Below are 25,506 nucleotides of genomic sequence, written 5' to 3'. Positions count from 1 at the left end.
ATGAAAACATGTGGTCGGCACCGTGGCTCAATAGGCTAATCTTCCGCCTTGCGGCGCTGGCACACTGGGTTCTAGTCCCGGTCGGGGCGCCGGATTCTGTCCCGGTTGCCCCTCTTCCAGGCCAGCTCTCTGGTATGGCCCGGGAGTGCAGTGGAGGATGGCCCAAGTCCTTGGGCCCTGCACCCGCATGGGAGACCAGGAAAAGCACCTGGCTTCTGGCTTTGGATCAGCGCGATGCGCCGGCCACGGCGGCCATTGGAGGGTGAACCAATGGCAAAAGGAAGACCTTTCTCTCTGTCTCTGTCTCTCACTGTCCACTCTGCCTGTCAAAAAGAAAAAAAAAAGAAAAGATGTGTTTGTGTGTGTTTCTCTCTCTTCCTTCCACAGAAACTTTCGAAATGATAAATTTGAAAAAAATATAATGAAAATAGACTGACAGTTTCTTAAAAACACACACCTACCATAAGTTGCAGTCTTTCCATTTCTGGGTATTTAGGGAAGCACCACCTGACACATCCCAGGGCACTCCCTGGCAGGAAACAGGGATCAGAAATGGAGCCAGGCACTCCAGAAGGGGATGTGCTTGTCCCAAGCAGCATCTTCATGGCTGAGCTAAACACCTGCCTGTTCAAATTACTTTCACTCACCCATCAGTGAGCGAGTGTTCCTTTTTCTCCACATCTTTTCCAACAATTACTGCAGTCAGTCATTTTTCTGGGACCAGAGTAGTTTCTAATAGTGAACACTTCCAACAGGGATGGAGAAGAGTACTCCAGAGGTTGGGGGAAGTCCTCCTGTGCACTCCCAACCCACAATGAGACTTGTGAACTGGAAGGAGACACCCCTGAGTCAAACGACAGATCCATGGTGCCCAATGCTCACCCTGTTGACTTTATTTTGGATACACCACACCCACTTCCATGCCTATGCCTCCTTGGGCCACCTCTCCCTCCTTCCTTTATTCTCATATTCAAGACCAACAATTGGCCACCAGGCTCCTACCCAAATGTCCTGGCCACATACCTCAAGAACTCCTTTGCTGGCACCTTGGCTCACCTGTTTGACCCACCCAAGGAACCCCTTTACAGGTAACTTAATTCTCTGTCTCTATTCATAGGATCTTACCCAGCCATATGGCCTGCTGCCTCTGCCAATTTAAACATACTATCGAGGTTGTCTGCAACACCGTCAAGCTTCACTGTGACAATGAATGCCTGCCAAATACGACACATTGCCGTGAGTCGGAACTTCCTGAGGATCTTTTTTTAATATTTATTTGTTTTAAATTTCTTATTTTAAAATTTTAGGGTCAAGTTTAAAGTAACAATGTAATTAATTGCTGAATTTTTATTCATTCATTCAGATTTAAACTCCCTAAATTGCTACACTGCTCCCTTGCTGAAAGTCAGGTTCGCAATCACCGCTATGTAATTTAATAACATAGTTACCGCTATGTAATTTACATATGCACAAAGGATCATGGAAAAGAGGTGGAAGGGGAAGGAAGCAATGTTGGGAACCACACACGTGGTGTTCTGTGCTCTTGGGTGCTTTGCTTTTCAATGATAACTCATTTGCACACAGTCTATAAACTGGTTTTCTATGTGTTGGGCCTCAAGGGCCCTCTGTCTTATAGAACAGGTCTACACTGCTCACCGCGGTTGTTTGTTTTTGCACTTGTATAAAAGAGTACAAGTGATGCTGTTTTATTTGGAGCCGGGGAGTTTCTGGTTCCATAACCAGAAATGGCTGCCTGGCTGCTCTGATGGAGTCGGAAGGCTCCTCCATGCACTTGTAGACTGTCCAACTCTGAACCTGCTCTGAGTCTCACGCTTTTCTATCCACAGAACACTCGGGTAATTTTAAGTATCCTTCTGTAGATGAGGGTTATTACCACTGATGTCGTGACTTCCAAAATGTGACCGCTTTCTTCCTTAGACAGCTTGAATTCGGATCTCAGTCAGGGATCTGAGGCATTAGCACAGTGATAACTGTATACCCATCTACACAGTGTTGCTCACCTTCCAGACCAGTTTCCTACCAATTATATTATTCCCTTCGTCTCAAGAGGTGAGAAGGACAAGCATTGTTAATCTCCCTTTACAAGGGTGGGAAAGAACACACTGAGGTGAGGAGCAAGGCCCCTTGGCTTGACCACCTCTGCCCTCACTCCCCTTACATGCCTATCTCTTGCCATGGACACCTGTGATGGTAGCAAGAACACAGGGCCACAGGGAGGGAGGGAGGGAAGGAGGAAGCCTGTGCTCCCTCAGCATGAGGCAGGACTGTAGAATGATGTGGCTGAGAAGCAGGGGCAGAGCCACAGAAGGGGCAGCTGGGTGGGGCCATTTGTCCTCCAGCCTTATTCTAAGCCTGGAGTGGTTGGTCATTGGAAACCAATGAAATAATACTGATCATAGTTACTGCTTTTTAACACTGCGAACTCTTTGAATGCCACTCTCAAAAATATCTTTTTCTCCTTTGTTGTTGCCATTTCATAGGTTTGAGTTTGGTTTTACTTTTCTCTCTAAAGTCTCAATGGTACCCCAAATATTGGATTTGACTCCTAATTTAATTGATCAGAGTGTAGGGCTGTGGACTGACATAAAGCTGTCCCATCAGTCTTCTGTGCCAAAAAGCAGTCTCTTCTTTTTTTGACAGTTGAAGAAGCATCTATAGGGAACCCAAAGGGGGCATTCATGAAGATATTGCAAGCCCGGAAGAACAACACCAGCAAGCAGCTGACTATTGAGCCAGGGAACCCAGTATCAGAGAGAAACAGCGTGGACTTCCCAGGCCGCATGAGTGAACAGCGGGACCTCAACGATGAAAGTGATGTTATTAGTGCACTGAATTATATATTGCCTTATTTCTCAGAGGAAAATCTACAAAATGTAGAATCAACATTATTACCATTCATTACACTGCTTTTTTCAAATGTGCAAGATAGAGATAAGTCCCTGAGCTACGTGAAAACCCACATAAGAAGGCCCTCTCATCCTTACAGAAATAAGTTGAGAAAGCTCTATTTTCTGGAGAATTTGTTACATGAAGTAATTCAAGAAAAAAATCGATAAGGTTAAGAAGGAAGAAAAGGCCATGCTTATGCAGCCTATCCTGTTAGGTCATCAATTTAACCCTCAAATCCTCCAAAAGAAATCAGAAACTGCCCCGTCACAGGAGAACAGCCTGGCAACCATGCCAAGTGTGGGGTACAGGCTGCAGAGAGTGAAAAAAGTCATCAAGGGGCCAAAGGGCTTACGGGAAAGGCACCTCCAGGAGATGAGGAAGAGCCTCGGGAGGAGACGGGGCACCTGGCCCTTTGCGGAGAGCATTGGGGGAAGAAGGCTTGGGAGAGCAGGCTCCAGAGAGCTGAAGGAGCTTCAAGTGGCTCAGAGGCCCAGGCAGGTGGCCGGAAACTCCTTGCACACGGAGCCCTTGCTCACAAAGGAACGTGAGGCTGCAGCCTCCTCTTTCCTGAAGAAACACATCCTGGGCAGGCCTTCTACCTCCCCTGCAAAATCTCTCTCTGAGATCAACAACAAAGGAGGACTTAACCTACACCATTTTTGTCTTAGAAGATGCCAATGCTAGAGCCAAAAATAAGGCGGCAGGGAAACCAATCTGGCATTCCAGACAGAATTACCGCTTTCATAAAACTTGCTCTCACCTGGTCCTCCGAACCCCCAAGGCCAAACTGAGTCGGAAGTTCAGAAGGAAAAATTCCCTCAACAGGCTGACGGCTGGGAAGAGGCCTCCGTTCCCTGCACTGCGGAGTCTCATAAACTCCCCCTCCGGAGAGGCTTTCTCATCCCCTGGAGGCCTGCATTCTCAGGGGAGTCCTCCTCTGAGAGAACCTTCTATAGAAGACACTAGGGAGGAAAACCATTCCGGAGGGCGTGTTTTCGAAGAAAATGTTTTGACAGAAAACACCACTGCACATGAAGAAACGCTCCCTGGCGACAAAATGCACACAGATCCTTCAGCTACAGATTCTGCTGGGACCGAGTTCGACCTAATGCCGACTGTGGACCAAACCAAGGAAACACAGTGGGAATACCCCAGCGAGGGCACTGAAGCCCCCACCACGCCCGCAGGCTTCACCTACCCCGTGATGCTGTCCCAGGGGCAACAGTTTGAAATTCAGCTGAATCAGCAGCTACAGTCCCTCATCCCCAACACGGACGTGAGAAGGCTCATTTCTCACGTCATCCGCACTCTGAAAATGGACTGCTCTGAGGCCCAGGTGCAACTGCCCTGTGCCAAGCTCATCTCCAAAACAGGCATCCTGATGAAGCTCCTCAGTGAGCAGCAGGAAGAAAAGATAGCCAAGGAAGAATGGGATGCAGAGCAGTGGAGGACCGAGACCTATATCAATGAGAGTACAGAAGCCCCGAGTGGACAGAAAGAGCAGGAGTCGAGTAAGGTGAGGACAGGAGACCTGCACTTTCCCATCACTTAGGAGACCCCACGCGGGAAGACCAGGGGCTCCCAGTCCAGATCCCTTGGCTCTCTGAGCCCTGGTCTTCCCACTCCTTGAATGTCCCACCTGAATCGCCTGACTCGCTCACACCCATGGCAGACCCTGGCGGCTTTGATGACCTGGGGTCTTCTGCTCCCTCCCGGGTGCTGACCTCGCCTCAAGAGTCCACTGTGAGTTTGCTTCCTTTTTCTGGAACTGCCCCCAGAGCCAGAACAGCTTGCTGTTCCGTACCAGTATTTCGATAGGCTGACTCGACAACAGAGGCTACCAGAGGCCATTCCCGTGCTAGACGGGGATCAGGATCAGCCCCCGGCTCTGCCTCCTCGACTGGAACGAAATGCTCACCAGTCATTGGAAGCATTCGTTCTGCCTCTAGACAGTCAGAGTTCACAAGGAAACAAGTTGATTGTTTCACCCCTGACCCCCAAGAAAGATCTAGCTCGGCGTCGACGGCTTCCTAAGGTTGGTGTTGGAACTCCAGACAAAGCAGCCAAGCTTCAGGGTCAAAATCAAGTTTTGCCGGCTGACTATGGGGTCTATCCTGGTGGTTTTCCTACAGAATCCCAGGAGAACCCAGGAGAACCTGCACAGCCCTCTGAGCAGGCTGAACCATCTCAATTCCTGATGGAAGGCCAGACTCAAAATCCAGAGACTCAGGAGCCCATCCAATCCTCCTCTGCACAGCAAGAAGAACAAGTTCCGCCTCCACAGCCCGTTGAACCAGATGAACTTTCTTCACCCCAGCAAGAGGGCCCAGGTGCAGACCTGCAGCAGCCCGAGGAAGAAGCATCTCCGTTGCAGCAGGAGGCCCCCGCTCAGAATCCATTTGCTACTGCAGAAGTAGCAGGTCAGGCATCAGTGTATCACGATCCTAACACTCCATCCTCACCTCAGATTGTAGCTCTCCAAGCAAACTTCCCCAGCGTCACACTGAAACCTGCAGACACGGAGCTGACAGAAGCCTCAGGGGCAGGTGAGGAAGTTCAGTCTACTCCAAGCACGGAGCAGGCTCCAGCTCAGCCTCTGGGGCATCCTGAGGGAGTGGGACTCCCCTCAGCCCAACAAGAGGCCCCAGTGCAGACTCCGGAATTCCCTGGGAGGGTGGAATCTTGGACTCAAGAGGGTCTAGCTCAGACCTCAGATCTCCCTGAGGAGACTGGACCTTTCTCTACCCAAAACGATGCCACAGCTCAGCCCTCAGAGTATGCTGAGGAAGTCAGCCCATCTGTAGGCCAGCAGGGAGCCCCAGCTCAGCCTCCAGGCCTGCCTGTGAACACTGAATATTCCTCCAGCAATCAGGAGCAGCCTGCTCAGCCTTCTGAGTCTCCAGAGATCGAACCTTCTAGAAGCCAACTGGAAGCCCCGGAGAAGCCTTCGGCACTCCCTGTGGAAGTCAAATCTCCAGTACAGCAAGATCCCCGAGCTCAAGCGCTAGAATCTCCTGAAGAGACTATCATAGCTCAGACTCCACAGATTCAGAAGGGGACGGACTGGTCTCCAGATCAGAATCAAGTTCACCGTTATAACCTGCCCAATGTTACCATCAAGCCTGCAGATGTGGCGCAACCATAACTCCGGAGCCCACCATGGAGCGGGACTCTTCTCCAGCGCAGCAGGAGGGCTCTGCTCAGACTCCAGGCCCTCCTGTGGAGACAGAACCCTATATTAGTGATCAGGAGCAGCCCACTCAGTATGTTGAGTCTTCTGTAGAGAACAAACCCTCTCCAGCCCAGCAGGAGACCCCATATCAAACTCTGGGCCCTTCCCTGGAGACAGAAGCTTCTCCAGCCCAGCAGGAACCCCCAGAGCCGACTCCGGTCCCTTCTGCAGAGACGGAACCTTCCCCATTCCAGCAGGCACCCAGAGCTCACACTGCACGCCCTTCCGTGGAGGCAGAACCTTCTCCCCGTGAACAGGAGCAGATAGCTCAGTATGCGGAGGCTCTGGTGGAGACTCAGCCTCCTCCAGGCCCTCCCGTGGAGACAGAGCCTTCTCTCAGAGAACAGCAGCAGATTGCTCAGTACGCGGAGGCCCTGGTGGAGACTCAAGCTCCTCCAGGCCAGCTGGAGGCCCTAGCTCTGACTCCAGTCCCTCCTATGGAGACCGAACCTTATATCAGTGAGCAGGAGCAACCAAGGCGGCCCTCTGAGTCTTCTGAGGAGGTTGAATCTTCTGGAAAGAAGACAGAAGTCCCAGCCCAGCCTCCAAGTCATCACACAGTGACCATTTTACCTCCCGGTCACCATCAAGTTCAGCAGTACGACTTGCCCAATGTGACTACTAAACCTCCAGACCTGCAGCTGACCCTAACACCAAAACCTGCAGCAGAAGTGGAAACATTTCCAGTCAGCCACGAGGTCACAACAACTCAGGCCTCAGTCCCAGCTCTGCCTCCAACGCCTCTTGAAGAGGTTGAACCACTGCCAATTCAATCTCCAGAAGTTATGCAGGATGAGAAACCCTCTATGACCCAGCAGGAGGAAACAGCTGAAATTTTACAGGCCCCTGAAGAGGCTGCACCTTCTCCAATCCATCAGGAAGCCCAAGCTCACGCCTCAGTGTTCCCTACGGAGCATGAGCCTTTGAAAGACCAGGAGGCAGACACAGCTCAGCAGCCAAAGCCCCCAGAAGAGGATGAGCACTCCCCACTTCCAGGGGTCCCAGCTCAGCCTGAACAACTGAAGGAACCTTCACCAAGCCAGCAGGGGATTTCTGTTCCACCTCTAGAGTGCCCCATGAGTGCTTACCAATTACCACTCCAACAGGGAAACACAATCCAGCCTTCAGATATCTTCCCAGAGATGAGTGATGCTATTCCAATGAATATGACATTTTCACCTCATATTCCAGAAGAAATACTCAGAACTCAGCATTTAAGGATGTCTAAAACCAAACCAAAACATGTGGATATTGACCTTACCAGAACCCTAAAGCCCACTCCAGAAGTTTATCCTTACTGGAGTCAGCAGGAAGGACCTGCCCAGCCTACAGTTCCCACCAAGCAAGTTGAATTTTCTCCAACCCAGCTTGGGCCTCCTCTTGCCAAGCCTCCAGCACTGCCTGAAAAGATGGAACTTTCTCCAGCTGAGCCTCTAGAGCCCCTCAAGAATGCAGAACAAGCTCCAGTGCAAAATGTAGCCCCAGCCAAGCCACAAGACTTCCCTGACACTCAATCATCTGTAACCCAGCAGGAGCTTCAAACTCAGCAACCAAACCTGACCAAAGTCACAGGTCAACCTTTGGATGTGGAACTCACCATAACTACACAACCTGGAATGGAAGGCGGACTTTCTCCAATCATGCAGGAGGCCCCAGTTCAGCTTCCAGGGCCATCTAAGGAAGGTATAGCTCAACCCCCAGGATATCAGGGGGTGACAGTTCCAACACCAGCTCAGGATCAAGCTCCGTTTCCAAAATCACCCCGCATCACATTTCAACCTTTTGATCTGGCACTTACAATAACTCCACAGCCCATTACAGAGGCTGAACTTGCCACAAATGTGCAGGAGACTCCACCTAAAGAATCTGTAGCTCAGCCACCAGTGCATCATGAGGGTCAAAATCAACCTCCACTATCACCCAGTGTCACAAATCAACCTTTAGACCTGGCACTTACCATTACTACAGAACCTACTACAGAGGCTGAGCATCCTGCAGACCTGAGCAAGACTACAGCTCCATCTCCAAACCTGACTCCAGCCACAACTCAACATCTGGACCTGGGACTTACCATAACTCCAGAAACCAGCAGTATGGTGACTGAACCCTCTACAGACATGCAGGAGACCTCCAGTCAACCTCCCATGGAGGGTGTAACCCAATCTCCAATACATCAAGAGGTGACAGTTCCAACACTGGGTCATAATCAAGCTCAATATCCAACATTGCCTCACATCACAGTTCAGCCTTTGGACACAGTGCTTACCATAAATGCAAAGCGTACCAGGAAGGCTGAACATTCTACAGCCCTGAAGAAGACTAAAGTACCTCCCGTGCTCCATGAGGGGGTACTTTCACAACCAGACCAGGTTCAGGCTCAGCATCCAACCCTGACAGAAGTCACAGTTCAACCTTTTGATGTAGAACTTACCCTAACTCCAGAATCTGTTGTGGAGGGTGAACCACTCCCAACCATGCAGGAGACTTCAGGGCAGCCTCCAGGGCCACATAATGAAGTGGTCTATCAGCCTCCAGTTTATTATGAGATGGTAGTTCCAAAACCAAGTCAAGATCAAACTCCGCATCCAATGTCACCCAGTGGCACAGCTGAACCTTCGAAGTTAGAGTCAACCATAACTCAGGTACCCACTACACAGGATGAACATTCTACAGCCTTCAAGTCTATATCTCCTCCTCCTTATCCAATGTACCCTGAGGTGACATTTTCACCTCCAGTCCAGATTCAGACTCAGTATACAAACCTGCCTCAAGTCACAGTCAAGCCTCTGGACCTGGAAATTACCCAAACTCCACAACGTACTACAGAGGCTACACCTTCTACTACCATGCAAATGACCCTAACTCAGTCTACAGAGCCACTAAAGGAGCTCGTAACTCAGTCCCCAGGGGACAATGAGATGACAGTTCCAACAGCAGGTCAGCATCAAGCTCAGCACCCAACATCACCCAGTGTCATAGCTCAGCCTTCCAAGATGGAGCTAACCAGAACTCTGGTACCCACTGCAAAAGCTGGCCATTCTCCATCCCTGAAGAAGACTACAGATCTACATCCAGGCCAGGTTCAGACTCAGCACTCAACCCTAACTGAAGTCACAGATCAACCCCTGAATGCGGCTGCCACCATAAATGTCTGTGAGCTCTGCACCTGCAAAGATGAGACACTTTCATGCACTGGCCTCAGCCCAGTGCAGAAGCTTCACAGAGTTCCTGTACCAGAGCCCAACAGCTACAATGGCACCTTCAGCATATTGTAAGAATCTCCCTTCCTCATGGTTCCCTACAGCCTGCCTGTCTCAGCAGCTTTTACCCAAGATCTTCTGAGCCCTCCTCAAGTCCCCACCTTATGTTGACTGTGTGTGTGTGTATGTGTGTGTTTTGGCAGACAGAGTAGGACAGTGAGAGACAGAGAGAAAGGTCTTCCTTTTTCCGTTGGTTCACCCCCAAGTGGCCACTTTGCTTGTGAGCTTTCCTGATCCTCCTTCTCTTATTCTCTTCTGTCTCTTCTACAGTCTCATGTGATTGCCCTTACTGCTTTTCCTGATTCATTATTTATTGACATTCACCATGTTATTACCTCATTGCTTTAATCCCACTCTTCAACACAGCCCTCATCCCGACTTATTAGAGATGATACAACAGATTTAAGGATAGATTCTGGAGCCAGGTTGCCTGGCTTTGAACACAGGTCTCCCAGTGATTAGCTTTGTGACTTTGGACAAGTTATTTAGCTTGGATTCAATATCCTCATCTGTAAAGCTGGCTTAAAGAATTGTGTGATGGATTGTAACAGAAAATAAAAATGCGTGACTCCACAGTCTTTCCCTGGATGACAGCGAGAATGATGGTGGTCTATAAGGCAGAAGCACAGCAGTCAGAAAGAAGAGCCCGTTAGTGGGAGATGTGTTCAGTGTTAGGCACTTTTTATTGATGAGCATAAAGTAACCCGAGAGGACATATCCACCAGGCAGGTGAGCATACAGGTATCTGTTTTATTGCTGCTCCTGCTTCCAGGAAAATGTGTACCTAAAACAAATAGGTTCATTGTTGCTGAGGAGTGAGGACAGAGTTAAAGCTAAGCACTCACAGCAATTCAAAGTTGAAGCTAAATATAAGTCATTTAACAGCTTCTTGTAAACAAGTATCGATTATGAGCACCTTTCCACTTTTTAAAAAGTGCACAGAATGTAGGATAAAATGTGAAAGTATGAACCCCCACACACCCTCATCATCCCCTGGTCCTCACTCTATTACCTGTAACCCAGGTGTGCGTCTTTCCTTCCAACCTCCTCTCTTTTTTTTTTTTCCTATGGAGGTAATGCTTGGCTCCTGGCTCAGTGATCGGCACTTTTACCCTATGCTGTATTCCAAAAGGCTTTCCACATCAGCACATTAGTCCCTCTGATTTTAAATTGTCTGTATCCATTCAGTACTTGGAAAGATTTCAGCAGAGGGCGCTTGGCCAAAGCACTAGTATACCTGCATAGGTTTTCATTATTCTTATTGGTGACAATACATTTTGCCCATTTTTTCTTGAATAATTTATCCTTTTCTCACTGATTTATAGAAGTCAGTGTAGACACCTGAGTTATTTTGGTGAAAATACTTAATATTCAAAGTGATTGACTGTCTTTACTGTCAAAGAGACTGGACAGAGACGAAGTTAAGCTTCTGAGAGGATGCTTCATTGTTTATGTCAGTGGCCCCTCATTATTTATTGAGTGAGCAAACTGGGAAGCAGAGAGCTACGGAACATAAAAGCACTGGTATTTATTAGAAAGCTGATAATATTTCTGTATTTCAATACTCCCCCATGAGGGTGCCATGATTTTTTTCCTCATTCTGTTCATTCTTTTCCAACCCATTCAAGGATGTGAACTGTGTTCCTTTACAGAAATTTCCAAGGAAACTCGATTTCTTTCATTGATGAAAATGTATGGAAAGCATACCGCTGGGCTGAGACACTGTGAGTACACGCTCCCAAACATGAATACACAAAACTAACTGCATTGTAAGAGCTTTCTTGTTCTACTATTTTGAGGTCAGTATGTCAGAAAAAGTATTCCCTCTCCATGTCACAATCAACATCTGTTGATTATAATTCTATGGTTGTTTTAACAAGGCACAGAATTTGAAATAAGAAACTACTTCTATTTATTTGCATTTTATCAGTAATACCATTACATTCTTAGTAGATAAAAAGTGATAGGGATAGTGAAGACCTTCATTGTGTCCTAACTCCCTACCTATGAGGTAATAATTACTGCTCTGAGTTTGGCATATATCCTTCCAAAAAATTACCTACAAACATATTTACATAGAGCATAATAGTTGTGTTGTGTGGTTTCTTTCTTTTTTTAACCTAAATAGTAACATCCTGCAACTTGGTTCTTTCACTTCATGGTTTCTTCTGGATTTCTTTCCCTCCTAGTACTCAGTCAGTTACCCTATTCATTTAACTCCTGCATGATATTCTATAGTATGGATGGCCATTTCACAGTTTACTTAATAATCCCTCTATTGATGGATTTTCGATTATGTCCACTTCTCATGTATTGCTGCAAGGAAAATCCTTGTGCACACTTGTGAACATGGACAAGCATTTTGCAAAATAGAAGTCTAGAAAGAAAATGGGGCAGCTAGCATTGTGGCATAGTGGGAAAAGCCTCCACCAGCCATGCCAGCATCCCATATGGGCGCTGGTTTGAGTCCTGGCTGCTCCACTTCTGATCCAGATCTCTGATATGGCCTGGGAAAGCAGTGGAAGATGGCCCAAGTGCTTGGGACCCCGCACCCATGTGGGAGACCTTGAAGAAGCTCCTGGCTCCTGGCTCCTGGCTTCGGATCAGCACAGCTCTGGCCATTGTGGCCAACTGGGGAGTGAGCCAGTGGATTGAAGACCTCTCTCTCTCTCTCTGCCTCTCTCTCTCTCTCTCTCTGCCTCTCCTTCTCTCTGTGTGTAACTTGACTTTCAAATAAATAAATAAATCTCAAAAAAAAAAAGAATGAAAATGGATGAAGACTACGGAAATAGGAAATTTTAATTGCCCTCAGAAAAGCTGTGCACACTTACTTACACTCCAGCTAACAGAATATAAGAACATTCATTTCCCTTCATCCTTTTTAAAAAGATGTATTTGTTTACTTGAACTATGGGAGTGGGGGGAGGGGGAGATGGAGCGAGAGCAAATGAGAGAGTGAGAGAAAGAGAGAATCTTCCATCCACTGCTTTATTCCCCAAATGCCCAAAACAGCCATGGCTGGGCCAGGCCAAAGCTAAGATCTAATACTTGATTCTGGGTCTCCCACAGGGATGACGAGGAATCAAGCACTTGGGCCATCATCTGCTGCCTCCTAGGTGCACTAGCAGGCATCTGGCTCAGAAGCAGAGGGCCCAAGACTTTAACCAGGCTCTCCAATATGGAATTTACGCTTCTCAAGTGACGGCTTAGCCTGCTATGCCCCAACACTGACTCTTCCCTTCACCTTTTCACCTCGGGATGCTCTTTGTCTTTTTGCTAATGTGACTGGCAAATAAAAGGGTTCCCAGCTGAATCTGGATTTCTCTGATTACTCATAAATTTAAATGTCTTTATATACTTATTGAACATCTATGTTTCGTTGAGGTTTTGTCCACTGTCCATTTGTTGAATTATCTTTTCCTTACTGATTTTTGAAAGGAATCAGTTTAGACTCCCAATTTTGGGGGAAAATACTTAACATTCAAAGTAATTAACTAAAAATAAAAATCTATCATGTCACCTAGGCCAGTGAACTAGAAATTTTGAAGTGCTGAGTGTAACATAATAAAAAAAAAGGAATTAATTGACATTTTTCACGACAGTTTGCGTGTTATATCACTGGGACAACTTGTACAGACATCATAAATTATTTCTGAATACAAACAAGACATATAACAGACAAAGGAGAAGGGTTATGATCACTTTAAGATAAATTTTCCCAGGGCCTGTGCAGTGCTGCAGTAGTGCAGTGGGCTAAGCTGCTACTTGCGGCGCTGGTATCCTGTACAGGCACCAGTTCTAGTCCCAGCTGCTCCACTTTAAATCCAACTCTCTGCTATGGCCTGAGAATGCAGTAGAGGATGGCCCAAGCACTTAGGTCTGTGCACCCATGTAGGAGACCCCAAAGAGGCTCATGGATCCTGGCTCCTGGCTTCCAATTGGCCCAGCTACAGCCATTGCAGCCATTTGGGGAGTGAACCAGTGGAGAGAAGACCTTTCTGTCTCTCCTTCTCTCCATCTGTAATTATAACTCTGAAACAAATAAATAAAATCTTTTTTTAAAAAAGATAAAAGTTTCCCCTTAGCCTACTATCTCATTTCTGATGGGAAAATGCTAGAATCAGGCAGTTGTGACTTTTAATTTATGATGTTTCTTAAATGCAATACACACAGTTTGTATATATTTTGGTTATGCTTCATTTAAAGATGTCCCAAACTTGTAAGAAAAATCAAAGTCAGGGCTGGCACTGTGGCATAGCAGGTAAAGCCACCACCCACAGTGCCAGCATCCCATATGGGTGCCGGTTCGAGTCTCAGCTGCTCCACTTCTGATCCAGCTCTTTGCTATGGCCTGGGAAAGCAGTGGAAGATGGCCCAAGTCCTTGGGCCCCTGCACCCACATGGGAAGACCTGGAGGAAGCTCCTGGCTCCTCATTAGCACAGCTCCAGCCTTTGTGGCCAATTGGGGAGTGAACCAGCGGATGGAAGACCTTCCTCTCCCCTCTCCCCTCTCCCTTCTCCCCTCTCCTTCTCTCTGTGTGTAACTCTGACTTTCAAATAAATAAATAAATCTTTGGAAAAAGGAAAAATCAGAGTCATCTGACACAAAAGTAAATAACAAAATCCACTCAACGTGGATTAAAGACCTAAATCTTCGTCCTGACACCATTAAGTTATTAGAGAACATTGGAGAAACCCTTCAAGATATTGGCACAGGCAAAGAATTTCTGGAAAAGACCCGGGAGGCACAGACAGTCAAAGCCAAAATCAACTATTGGGATTGCATCAAATTGAGAAGTTTCTGTACTGCAAAAGAAACAGTCAGGAGAGTGAAGAGACAACCGACAGAATGGGAAAAAATATTTGCAAACTATGCAACAGATAAAGGGTTAATAACCAGAATCTACAAAGAGATCAAGAAACTCCACAAAAACAAAACCAACAACCCACTTAAGTGATGGGCCAAGGACTTCAATAGACATTTTTCAAAAGAGGAAATCCAAATGGCCAACAAGCACATGAAAAAATGTTCAAGGTCACTAGCAATCAGGGAAATGCAAATCAAAACCACAATGAGGTTTCACCTCACCCCGGTTAGAATGGCTCACATACAGAAATCTACCAACAACAGATGCTGGCGAGGATGTGGGGAAAAAGGGACACTAACCCACTGTTGGTGGGAATGCAAACTGGTCAAGCCACTATGGAAATCAGTCTGGAGATTCCTCAGAAACCTGAATATAACCCTACCATTTGACCCAGCCATCCCACTCCTTGGAATTTACCCAAAGGAGTTTAAATTGATAAACAAAAAAGCGGTCTGCACCCTAATGTTTATTGCAGCACAATTCACAATAGCCAAGACCTGGAACCAACCTAAATGCCCATCAACGGTAGACTGGATAAAGAAATTATGGGATATGTATTCTTTAGAGTACTATACCGCAGTAAGAAACAACGAAATCCAGTCATTTGCAACAAAATGGAGGAATCTGGAACACATCATGCTGAGTGAAGTAAGCCAGTCCCAAAGGGACAAATACCATATGTTCTCCCTGATAGGTGACAACTGACTCAACACCAAAAAGGAAACCTCCTGAAGTGAAATGGACACTATGAGAAATGGTGACTTGATCAGCATAGCTCTGACTGCTAATGGACAACTTAATACATTATCCCTCATAGTATTTTTTTTGTCTGTTCTACTTAATATGACTGGTTTAATTCTGTAATTATCACACAGTTATTCTTAAGTGTTGAAAATTAACCGAAATGTGATCCCTGTTAAACATAAGAGTGGGAATAAGAGAGGGAAGAGATGTATAATTTGGGACATGCTCGGGCTGACTTGCCCCAATTGGTAGAGTTGGAAACATACCAGGGGATTCCAATTCAATCCCATCAAGGTGGCATGTACCAATGCCATCTCACTAGTCCAAGTGATCAATTTCAGTTCACAATTGATCATAATGAAAGGACTAAGAGTCAAAGGGAGCACATAAACAAGTCTAGTATCTGCTAACACCAACCGATAGAATAAATAAAGGGGAGAGTGATCCAACATGGGAAGTGAGATACTCAGCAGACTCATAGAATGGTGGATGTCCTAAATAGCACTCTGGCCTCAGAATCAGCCCTAAAGGCACTCGGATCTGGCTGAAAAGCCCATGAGAGTATTTCAGGCATGGAAAGCCAAGACACTCTGGCAAAAGATCTCTGTGAGTGAGATCCCAGTGGAAAGAACAGGTCTTCAAAGAGGGAGGTGCCTTTCTCTGAAGGGAGGAGAGAACCTCCACTTTGACTATGACCGTGTCTAAACAAGATAAGAGTCTGAGAACTCAAGGGGCTTCCATAGCCTTGGAAACTCATAACTGGTGCATAGGGAGATTACTGATGCCATAAACAGGAGTGTCAATTGGTAAAGTCAACAACAGGAGTCACTGTGCACTTACTCCTCATGTAGGATCTCTGTCCTTAACGTGCTGTACACTGAGGCTTAATGCTATAACGAGTACTCAAACAGTATATTTCACTTTGTGTTTCTATGGGAGTGCAAACGACTGAAGTCTTTACTTAATGTACACTAAACTGATCTTCTGTAAAAAAAAAAAAAAAAAAAAAAGAAATTTTCAATTCCCAACTTGACTCTCACTGGGATTAAACATGACAATAGGTCTGATCTGATTTCATCATCATTTTAAAAAAATCATCTATTATTTTTCACTTTATGTTTCTGTGTGGGAGCAAACTGTTGAAATACTTACTTAAGGTATACTAAGCTGATCTTCTGTATATTAAGATAATCGAAAATGAATCTTGATGTGAATGGAAGGGGAGAGGGAGTGGGAAAGGGGAGGGTTGTTGGTGGGAGGGACGGTATAGGGGGGGAAGCCATTGTAACCCATGAGTCGTACTTTGGAAATTTATATTCATTAAATAAAAGATAAAAAAAAAAATAAAAAAAAAATTAAAAAAAAAAAAAAAGTAAATAACACTAGTTTCCTCTGAAGAGTGAAGACGGGAGTTGGAAAGGCTAAGGGATAAAGGGAAGGGGAAGAAAATTTAATTTTTCTTATTTGAGAGGCAAAGGCAGCATGCTATCATACACTGTTCACTCCCCAGATGCCTGTAGTGGTGAGACTGGGTCAGTCAAACTCAGGAACCTCAAACTCAGTCTTGTTCTCCTACATAGATGGCAGGGATTTAAATACTCAGCCATCATTACTGCCTCCCTGGTCAACCTTAACTTGTAGCCCCGGCATACCTCAAACATGGGGCTTCGGTAGTAGGGCTTGGGGAAAAAACAGAAGGAAATGGCAGTTCTGCCAATCTTGGTGCCTCCCAGTGTTAGGTTCTAACAGGGACATTGTGACCTACAGAGCAGACATTACATTTATGATTTGGTGGGAAGGACGGATAGGTGTATAGAGATGGACAAAAAAGGGAGAGTGGGAAAAATGGTTTAAATTAAAATACAACAGACATTGCCACCCTAGAAGTAAATTAGAATCTGGGTATTTAAACAGCACCATTACCAAAGTTTCCTCTACATACAGAGTTAGTCCTGTGAAGCAAACAGCTGCAGTTGTCATTTTGATTCAGAAGTACCTCTTTCATTTTCCAGAATCCTCAGTGAAAATGACTTGACTGAATTACATAAGGACTCATTTGAAGGCCTGCTGTCCCTCCAACACTTGTAAGTCAGTTAATCATACTTATTTATGAGATTTTAGTTACATTATCTAGAAAACAAATATGGGTCCCAGCTGGATAATCTCCAAGGTTTCTTCTGGAAGTCTACACTGTAGGGTCTCATATCTCTAACATGGAATACCTACTATGTGCTTTGTGGTTTTTTTTTTTTTGACAGGCAGAGTGGACAGTGAGTGAGAGAGAGAGAGACAGAGAGCAAGGTCTTCCTTTGCCATTGGTTCACCCTCCAATGGCCGCCGCGGCCAGTGCGCTGCGGCCGGAGCACCGCGCTGATCCGATGGCAGGAGCCAGGTGCTTCTCCTGGTCTCCCATGGGGTGCAGGGCTCAAGTACCTGGGCCATCCTCCACTGCACTCCCTGGCCACAGCAGAGATGGCCTGGAGGAGGGGCAACCAGGACAGAATCCGGCGCCCAGGCCAGGACTAGAACCCGGTGTGCCGGCGCCGCAAGGTGGAGGATTAGCCTAGTGAGCCGCGGATTATATTTGTATTTAATTTACAAGCAATGGATGAAATTGGATCCAAGGTCTGTCTTCATACAGGTCCTAAGTTAAGAATGAGTTTTATATTTATAAAGGACTGTAAAGAGAAACAAAGAAACAAGAAAATACAACAGAGACAATATGTGGCCGACCAAGTCTCAAACATTTATCATCTGGCCTTTACAAACAAGGTTTGAACAAGTTGGTTTAATACAACAAAGGGAAGAAAACATAAACCAACAACATTAATTTGAATGCCATCAACTGAAAGTTGTTAGATGATCTAATCTTGAATAAGTTAACCTTTAGCCATTAAGTGACTTGCTAAACAGGTAAATTATATAAACAATATTATCAAGAATACTAAGCTACCAAGAGAACAGATTTGGCATTAATGATTTCCATTAAGGAACTATTATACCCATGTTGGAAATAGATAATTAAAACAATAGCTACATAGTATTGGGAAGTGTACATCATTAATCCTTATTAGGCTAATTACTGGGCCTCTTCAGCAAATAGATTCTTGTCTCAAAAGTACAAGGCTTAAGGAACATAGCATGTGATACTCACAACACTCCTTTGAATGATGATCAGAACTTCTAGGCCATACGGGGACAACCACATCTGCATGGTTCCTCTTGAGCACCTTTCCCATCTGGGCTCCGGAACCTTGCAAACATGGTTTGGAGAAAAACAAATGAGACTACTGCTGGTAGAATAGGCCCTTCATTGTTTCTGCTGGAAAATCCTTTGTAGCCTAATTAGTTTATGCTAGTGTATGTATTCACTTCATTTTCAAAATGCCAATCAATTGTCTAAAGCTGAAAGAGAAAGCCAAACACTTTGCCTAGTACTGGAGACACATAAATGAGTAAGACAGGATCCCACCTTCCCAAGAGCTCACAATCTTGCAGGGGAAACAAATACACAAGCTCAAACCAATACCCAATAAGCACTATGTAGCTGACAGAGTGCTGCAGAGGGACCAGGGAATAATAAAACCACACTGCTTTTTAAAAATTCACTTTTCCTTCTTCTACCTACTCAACCATTCCTTCATTTAATAAACACCTGAGTCTATTTCCATGAGTCAGTTTTAAACATAGTGGGCAATGTAGATGAGCAAGGCCAAATCCATGCTTTCAAGAAGTTTATGCTCTGGGGAAATGGAAGGCACAAGTAACGATATCAAAAGAAATGGATATAGAGTCCAGACGAGGGAGAAGACTTTGGGCTGGGTCAGGGACGATGGAACCAGGGAGCAATGCCAGTTGAACAGGACTTCCAAGGGGGCAGTGGGCATCATCAGACGTCTTGGAGAGAATATCGTGGGAGAAAGGGAAAACATGGAAGCTTCTGAGGCACAGAGATGCAGGGAAAGCTGGAGGGTGAAGCCAGGTCTTCCAGGCCTTTGAATGCTGAGCAAGAGTCACCACGGGGAACCATGCTATCACAGCAGTGCTCTAAAACAGACTTGAGCTTGCACCACAGTTACCTGGGGCTCTGAACCCTACCCCCACAGTAACTGCCTGAGTCGGTCTAGAACAGGGCTGAGAATCTGCCTCTTCTGTAAGCACCTAGTGATATTGGCCTCGGAGAGTCACTTAGGGCAAGTCCCACTGGTGACTGCGCGTGGGACAGGTGAGAGAAGGAGATTCTAGAGATGGAGCCACCAACAGATGAGTTGCAGGTGAAAAGTGAGGGTCAAATTGTAATCAGTGGAAGTAAGAGTCCTCTACCACCAAGAGTGTTTTCAAGTGGGAATCCAGTGTCGTGCTGTTTTCTGACGGTTCTATCATGGCTTTCATGGACTATCAAGCAACAAGCAACAAATAAATTTCCTTTAGTATGACAGAAAGTGTAATTCTGAATCAGTTCAAAATAATGAATTAATTAGAGAACCAATTTCATTTCAAATGATTCAAAAGGGCATCTTTTTTTCTGGTATTGAATGAAGTTAGAAAACTAGGACTAAACCAGGAAAGATGTGAAAATGTGAGTATTCTTTGGAATATTAGACATTAAAAATGGAGATGACAGCTTTGCTCCTTGTTTCTAATGGATGAAGACTATGAAAGTTCATCTAATCAATTCTGCACTCAGGAAAGTTTACCACCACAATCTATCAAGATCTATAGTTGTGTATGTCATTGATGAAGGTTCTAACAGTGAGACTATTAGGAGAGGTTGTAAGAAGGGGTAGTATCTCCAGAGGGTCAAATACAAGTCCAAAGCTTTACAGTTTAGGTAAAAACTGCATATCCAACATTATCAAATGCAAATTTTATTATCCCCACTGACTATATAGGTAATAGCTAACCAAGGCAATGTTTTCCTTTTCCTAGAGATTTATCCTGCAATAAAATAGAGTTTATCGAAAGACGTGCATTTGAGTCACTCCCTTTTTTGCAGTCTATGTAAGTTACAATTTCATCACATTTGGAATTTTAATAAATCTTCACTGTTCACCTTGAAATAGGGTTAAGATTCTACTTTACATTTGTAGTAGAAGGTTGCTAAAATTCTGTAACAGGTCCTTTTCCTCTCTAGCAAAAATACTATCAGGTACAAAAGTCAGAGTGAATCCCACAGAGCAGGGCTTCTCAGCCAACATGATTTTGCATTCAGGTAACAGCTTGCAGCCCTGCACGTGCTGCTGACACTGCGTGAGCTAAGCCCAGCCTGCTGTTAAGCCACTTACTATGTACAGGACAAACCTCCACAAGAAAAGCATTATCGAGTCCAAAATGTCAATAGCATTCAAGTTGTGAAACTCTGTTCCAGAGAAGTAAAGATCACACAGTACAAGTATGTCATGTAATATGAAAATAATATGATGAAATTTAATGTAAATGTGCAAGTATAATTCAGAAACCAAATCTTCCAGTACAAGTAAATTCTTTAGTGTGTAGATAAAATGTGGAAGTATTGTTTCATCTATAAAAATTAGAATCACTCCTGAAAGAAGAGTATTCTGAAAATATTTCTTTTTTTCTTCTTCATTCTCTTTCACTCGTGTCTTTTTTTGTAGAAATCTTGGTTGCAATTTACTGACAGAACTGAGCTTTGGGACATTTCAGGCGTGGCATGGAATGCAGTTTTTGCACAATGTGTAAGTGCAATAGATGATGAATACATATTTAAAAACCATTTGTGTATAAAAATGGTATATAGTTATGCTTATCTGGGTATTAAGCCCTGTATATAAACTCTGCAAAGAAGGTCTTCATTTCCATTTTTTTTTTCCAAAAATCTAACACAAAGTACTCTGGGAGAAAAAGGTTCTGGTGCTTTCTCAGGGTTACCTGCTTTTAAATCCTAATGCAAAAATAATTCCTGGGACCCAGCCAAAGGGCACATCTCTCCCCATCACCCACCCAGATCATAAGCTTTTTCCAAAATGTATTTAGCTCTCAATTTATAAATTATCTGTGGATACTAATAACTTTTGAAATAGGAAGAAGTGGCATATATGTTAAACTGTAGTGTTAAAAAAATAAGAAAATACACTGCTCTAGCCTAATCCCACATATTTTGTCCTGACTAAACTGCAACAGAAAGTGAGTTTTATTCACTTTCAACTCAACAATTCTGTGATGTTCAATGGCCCAAGGGAATTTTAGATTCAAGATACAGATTCTCCACTAAACCTGATGTTGAAAGACTATCCACCTGTTCTGTGGTTCAGAATCCCAGCCAAACACAATTCATTCTGGTTATGAGGGAAGGTTTTAGGATGTGTTGGGGATGGACCAACAGTGCCTGCAGATCTTGAGGAAGAACACTGAGAGTCTGTTTTTACTTCACCCACACACCGGGAGCTGGTTCCTGGAGCCCCAACACCAAGTGGTTTTGGTAGCATCAGTAAAAATGGCCTCAACATATATCATTCCATTAGATTCCCTCCTAAGGGGCCGAGTTCCAGTACAGCTTTCTGTAGACAACACAGGGAGAAAATCTGTGGAATCACAGTGGATGAAAAGTAATGAATTCATTTAAGAACATTCACTGAGTGCCAGGCCCACCGAGTGCCAGGTGCTGTATTAAGTGCTGGGGGTACAAACTGGAGCAGGACAGAAGCTTTGTCTCCAGAGACTTTCATGCCAGCAGGGGGAAGTTGGACATTGATGGGAAAATGAGTGACAGCCATGCTAGCATCTGTGCAGCAAGGCCAGAGAGATGAGCTGAAAAAGTAGGAGCAGAGCTAGGGATGGCGCACAGTGCACGAGGCACCAGTTCATTTATCTCAAGTTTCTGTGTCCATCTTAAGCCAAAGAAAAAAAGCATTTGCTTCATGGTGATGCAAAAACCAGAGCTAGCTGGTATTGGAAACTAATCCTCTTATCATGCGATCTGAACATATCTAACTCATGGTTGCTTCAAAAATTGGCACAATGGCTGTAATACACCAAGTGTGTGTTGGGAGCGGGTCTCCTTTATTTGGGGACATATTCTTTTATTAGACAAAGCTAATCTGCTTCAAGGAAACTTTTGCTATCCCCGTTGCCCCAGGAAGACACCAGTGATCTTATGACCAAAGATGAGGGTTTTTAAAGTGAAAACAATGCTGTTCACTGCATTACAGAGTCCAGAAAAGAGTGCCAGCTGAGCTGGATTCATCATGAACTGGAGCCTAAGCTTCAAGGCTTTACGCTTGCACGTGCCCCTTCCAAGGTCCTGGGAGGGGCTGGAGCAATTTTTATATTCATAATTCTGCATGTTTCATTATAAGGGATTCCCCAAATTAGGTTAGGCTCATGCTCAGCAAAATCTGCATTCACCCTTACTTTGCATGTACTACATGCAGCCCAGTAAACATTCTTCTGAATGAAGTCTCTGTGTAAAACAGCAGTGTGGTAGGATCAATCTATTGTGAATATGAAATCTACCTCAAAGACATGCCAAGAGCTTACCAGTGACATAACATTCTTTGAATAGTAATACTCATCAAATCTTTCAGTGAAATCAGAAATGAAATATATTATGGAAAATCAGCAGTAATTGATAATTCTAAACATTAAGTATACTTTATTTCTTCTGCTTCATTCATTTATGTCGCTCCCCCTCTTCGTGGAGGAACGACACAGGACCCTGCGTTGTTCTTTCGTCTGCTCGGCCCTCCCCAGGTTTGCTGCTGGTTCTTCCCGGGTTGGCTACCGTCCCTTCCACCTCCGTGGAAGGGCGGTTCCCCCTGCCGCTTTCCCCACTTCTGCGGGGGAGCGGCACACCGCCGGCCGGCTCTCTCGGGGGCTGCACAGGTGTTCCTTCAGATAGATGTTCCTGGTGCATGTTGTCTCTCTCCTCCTTTATAGTCCTCTTCCACCAATCCCAACTCTGCTACCCACACGCCGAGTACGCTGCTCTCCTCCAATCAGGAGCAGCTCCTGCAGCTTGTCAAGTTGGTGAAAGGCAGCTGGGTAGAAGCTGTTTGCTCCTCTCCCAGCGCCATATTGTGGGAGAGCAGATGCATAGAATAAGTCTTAATTCCAGTAACTTAGTCTAGTCCGAGTTGCTCCCAGTTGCTCCCCACAGATCCCCCTTTCTTTTTATTTTTGGCGTTGATACACGCCTGTCTTCGGTGCCCCGCAGCACACACACTGCTCTGCTTGCTAGAGTTGCCCACAGGTGCTTACAAGCCCTACCAATCAGGCAAACTGAATCCGGGTCCTCTCTTCGCCATGTTGTGAGGAGGTTTTTAGGCGCTGATGCGTGCCTGTGTTCGGTGCCCTGCAGCGCATGCTCTGCTCTGCTAGAACTGCCTGCAGGTGCTTACAAGCCCTACCAATCAGGCAAACCGAATCCAAGCCTTCTCATTGCCGTATTGTGGGGAGACTTATTGATGTTAATTCGTGCCTGTCTTCGGTGACCTGCAGCGCATAAGCTGCTAGCTGCCCGCAGGTGCTTATCGTCTTACTAATCAGGCAGACCGAATCCAAGCTCTCTCATTGCTGTGTTGTGGGGAGGCCTTATTTTTCTCTATTTCTCTACCTCCGGGCATTCCTATTTCTCCTATTTTACTTCTATCTGCCAGCATTCCTATTTCTCTCATTTTACTTCTAAACTTGTTTCTCTTATCCCCGCGGTTTCCCAGCGCCCGCCCCGAGGCTGCTTCTCGGCGCCTCCCCCGCGGTGGCTTCCCGGCTCTGCGCGGCTTCCCGGGGCCCGCCCTGCGGCGGCTTCCCGGCTCTGCGCAGCTTACCGGCTTCTATTCGCACCCCGTGCGCTCTCCCCGTTTGTGCCCCGCGCGCTCTCTCTGTGCGTGGCGGCTTCCGCGAGTCACACAGCCCAGCTCACGTTTCCGCCACCGGCATTCAGTCCAAGTTCCCCGGGCTAACCTGGTGAATTCAACCTAGCTCACGTCTGCGCCCCCCAGTTTGGCTTCCCGTCTTTTGCTCCCCGGGCTAATCTGACGGATTCCAACCTGGCGGCCCACGTCTCTGCCCCTGGTTCCAGATTTTCGCCTTTTGCTCCCCGGGCTGACTTGAAGAATTCCAAGCTAGCTTACGTCTCCGCTTCAGCCTTTCCCCCCGCGGCTTCATCCTCCCTACCATTTTTCTCTACCCGGTATGTTTCCTAACTTTTCTTCCAACAACAATCCCCTCTCATTTCTCCTGGCTTTTCCCCACAGTCCGTATCCGAGTCTAAGTTTCTTCTAGGTTTCACTTTCGCTTTCAACCTGCAGTCCGTATCTGAGTCTAAGTTTCTTCTTGCTTTCACTTTAAATCCTAACTTCTTTCCCACAGTCCGTATCCGAGTCTATGCCTAGGCTTTCAATAGCTTCTTCCGGCACCTTTTCCATCTGGCTTTTCCCTAGGTTCTTTGCTAGTCTCTCTCTCCGGTATTTTCCCACTTCTTCCCGTTTCTTCCCTCTTCTTCCCTCCTAGGTTTCCTATCCGAGTCACGGCACCATTATGTCGCTCCCCCTCTTCGTGGAGGAACGACACAGGACCCTGCATTGTTCTTTCGTCTGCTCGGCCCTCCCCAGGTTTGCTGCTGGTTCTTCCCGGGTTGGCTACCGTCCCTTCCACCTCCATGGAAGGGCGGTTCCCCCTGCCGCTTTCCCCACTTCTGCGGGGGAGCGGCACACCGCCGGCCGGCTCTCTCGGGGGCTGCACAGGTGTTCCTTCAGATAGATGTTCCTGGTGCATGTTGTCTCTCTCCTCCTTTATAGTCCTCTTCCACCAATCCCAACTCTGCTACCCACACGCCGAGTACGCTGCTCTCCTCCAATCAGGAGCAGCTCCTGCAGCTTGTCAAGTTGGTGAAAGGCAGCTGGGTAGAAGCTGTTTGCTCCTCTCCCAGCGCCATATTGTGGGAGAGCAGATGCATAGAATAAGTCTTAATTCCAGTAACTTAGTCTAGTCCGAGTTGCTCCCAGTTGCTCCCCACACATGTACATTAAGTCTTAACTCATTGGCTTCTTTCTAAAAATTGTTTTAGTCACTTCATTGGTCCTCACAAAACAAGTTTCATAGTTTAGTAGTGGAAGGACTCTAGAGTGTAGAGAGGGGCTCCCTTATCCAGACAGAGCACATCCACATGCTCACTCGTCTGTTACTCACAAGCACTGTGGGTGACTAGGAGGAGAGTCCAGGCTTTCTCCCTCCTCAGATATTCGCCCCACTGTTGACACTGTAGGTGAGCTGGGTGTGGTCGTACCCTGAAGGTCAGCCATGGGCATAGCCTCCTTCAGGCAAGCTGTGGATACACCTGCATTTGCACACTGCTGGCACAGTCCTCCCTCTGTGGTGTGTCCTGGAATCCAAACAGCATCTCCCCAAACTCAGAGAGAGGCATAAACCTTACAGATGAAGAGAACAACTCAGGTCTGCCCTTTGGGGGTGTTTTGTAAGGGTTCACAAGTTTTCACATTGTCACTTCCTGCAACTATTACACTTTTCTTCTCAT

At 45.9% G+C, this 25,506-nt stretch overlaps 2 protein-coding genes across 2 annotated transcripts; both read left to right on the top strand.

Annotated features, from left to right (window-relative positions):
- Positions 1 to 653: 653 nt before the first annotated feature.
- LOC138846323 (leucine-rich repeat-containing protein 37A3-like) lies at positions 654 to 5,718 on the top strand. Its single transcript, XM_070061732.1, is given in 3 exon segments — positions 654 to 1,236; positions 2,662 to 3,545; positions 3,547 to 5,718. Coding segments are annotated over 2 exon segments (1,362 nt in total). The 5' UTR covers positions 654 to 1,236; positions 2,662 to 3,099; the 3' UTR covers positions 4,463 to 5,718.
- On the top strand, positions 5,108 to 6,055 carry LOC138845937 (putative uncharacterized protein FLJ43944). The gene is made up of 2 exons (XM_070059986.1): positions 5,108 to 5,330; positions 5,715 to 6,055. Exons 1-2 carry the CDS (start codon positions 5,108 to 5,110, stop codon positions 6,053 to 6,055), a joined length of 564 nt encoding a protein of 187 aa, XP_069916087.1.
- Positions 6,056 to 25,506: the final 19,451 nt, after the last annotated feature.

This window comes from Oryctolagus cuniculus, chromosome 17 (genome assembly GCF_964237555.1).
Source record: "Oryctolagus cuniculus chromosome 17, mOryCun1.1, whole genome shotgun sequence".
NCBI classification, from domain to species: domain Eukaryota; kingdom Metazoa; phylum Chordata; class Mammalia; order Lagomorpha; family Leporidae; genus Oryctolagus; species Oryctolagus cuniculus.
This window is presented reverse-complemented; position numbering and strand designations above follow the sequence as displayed.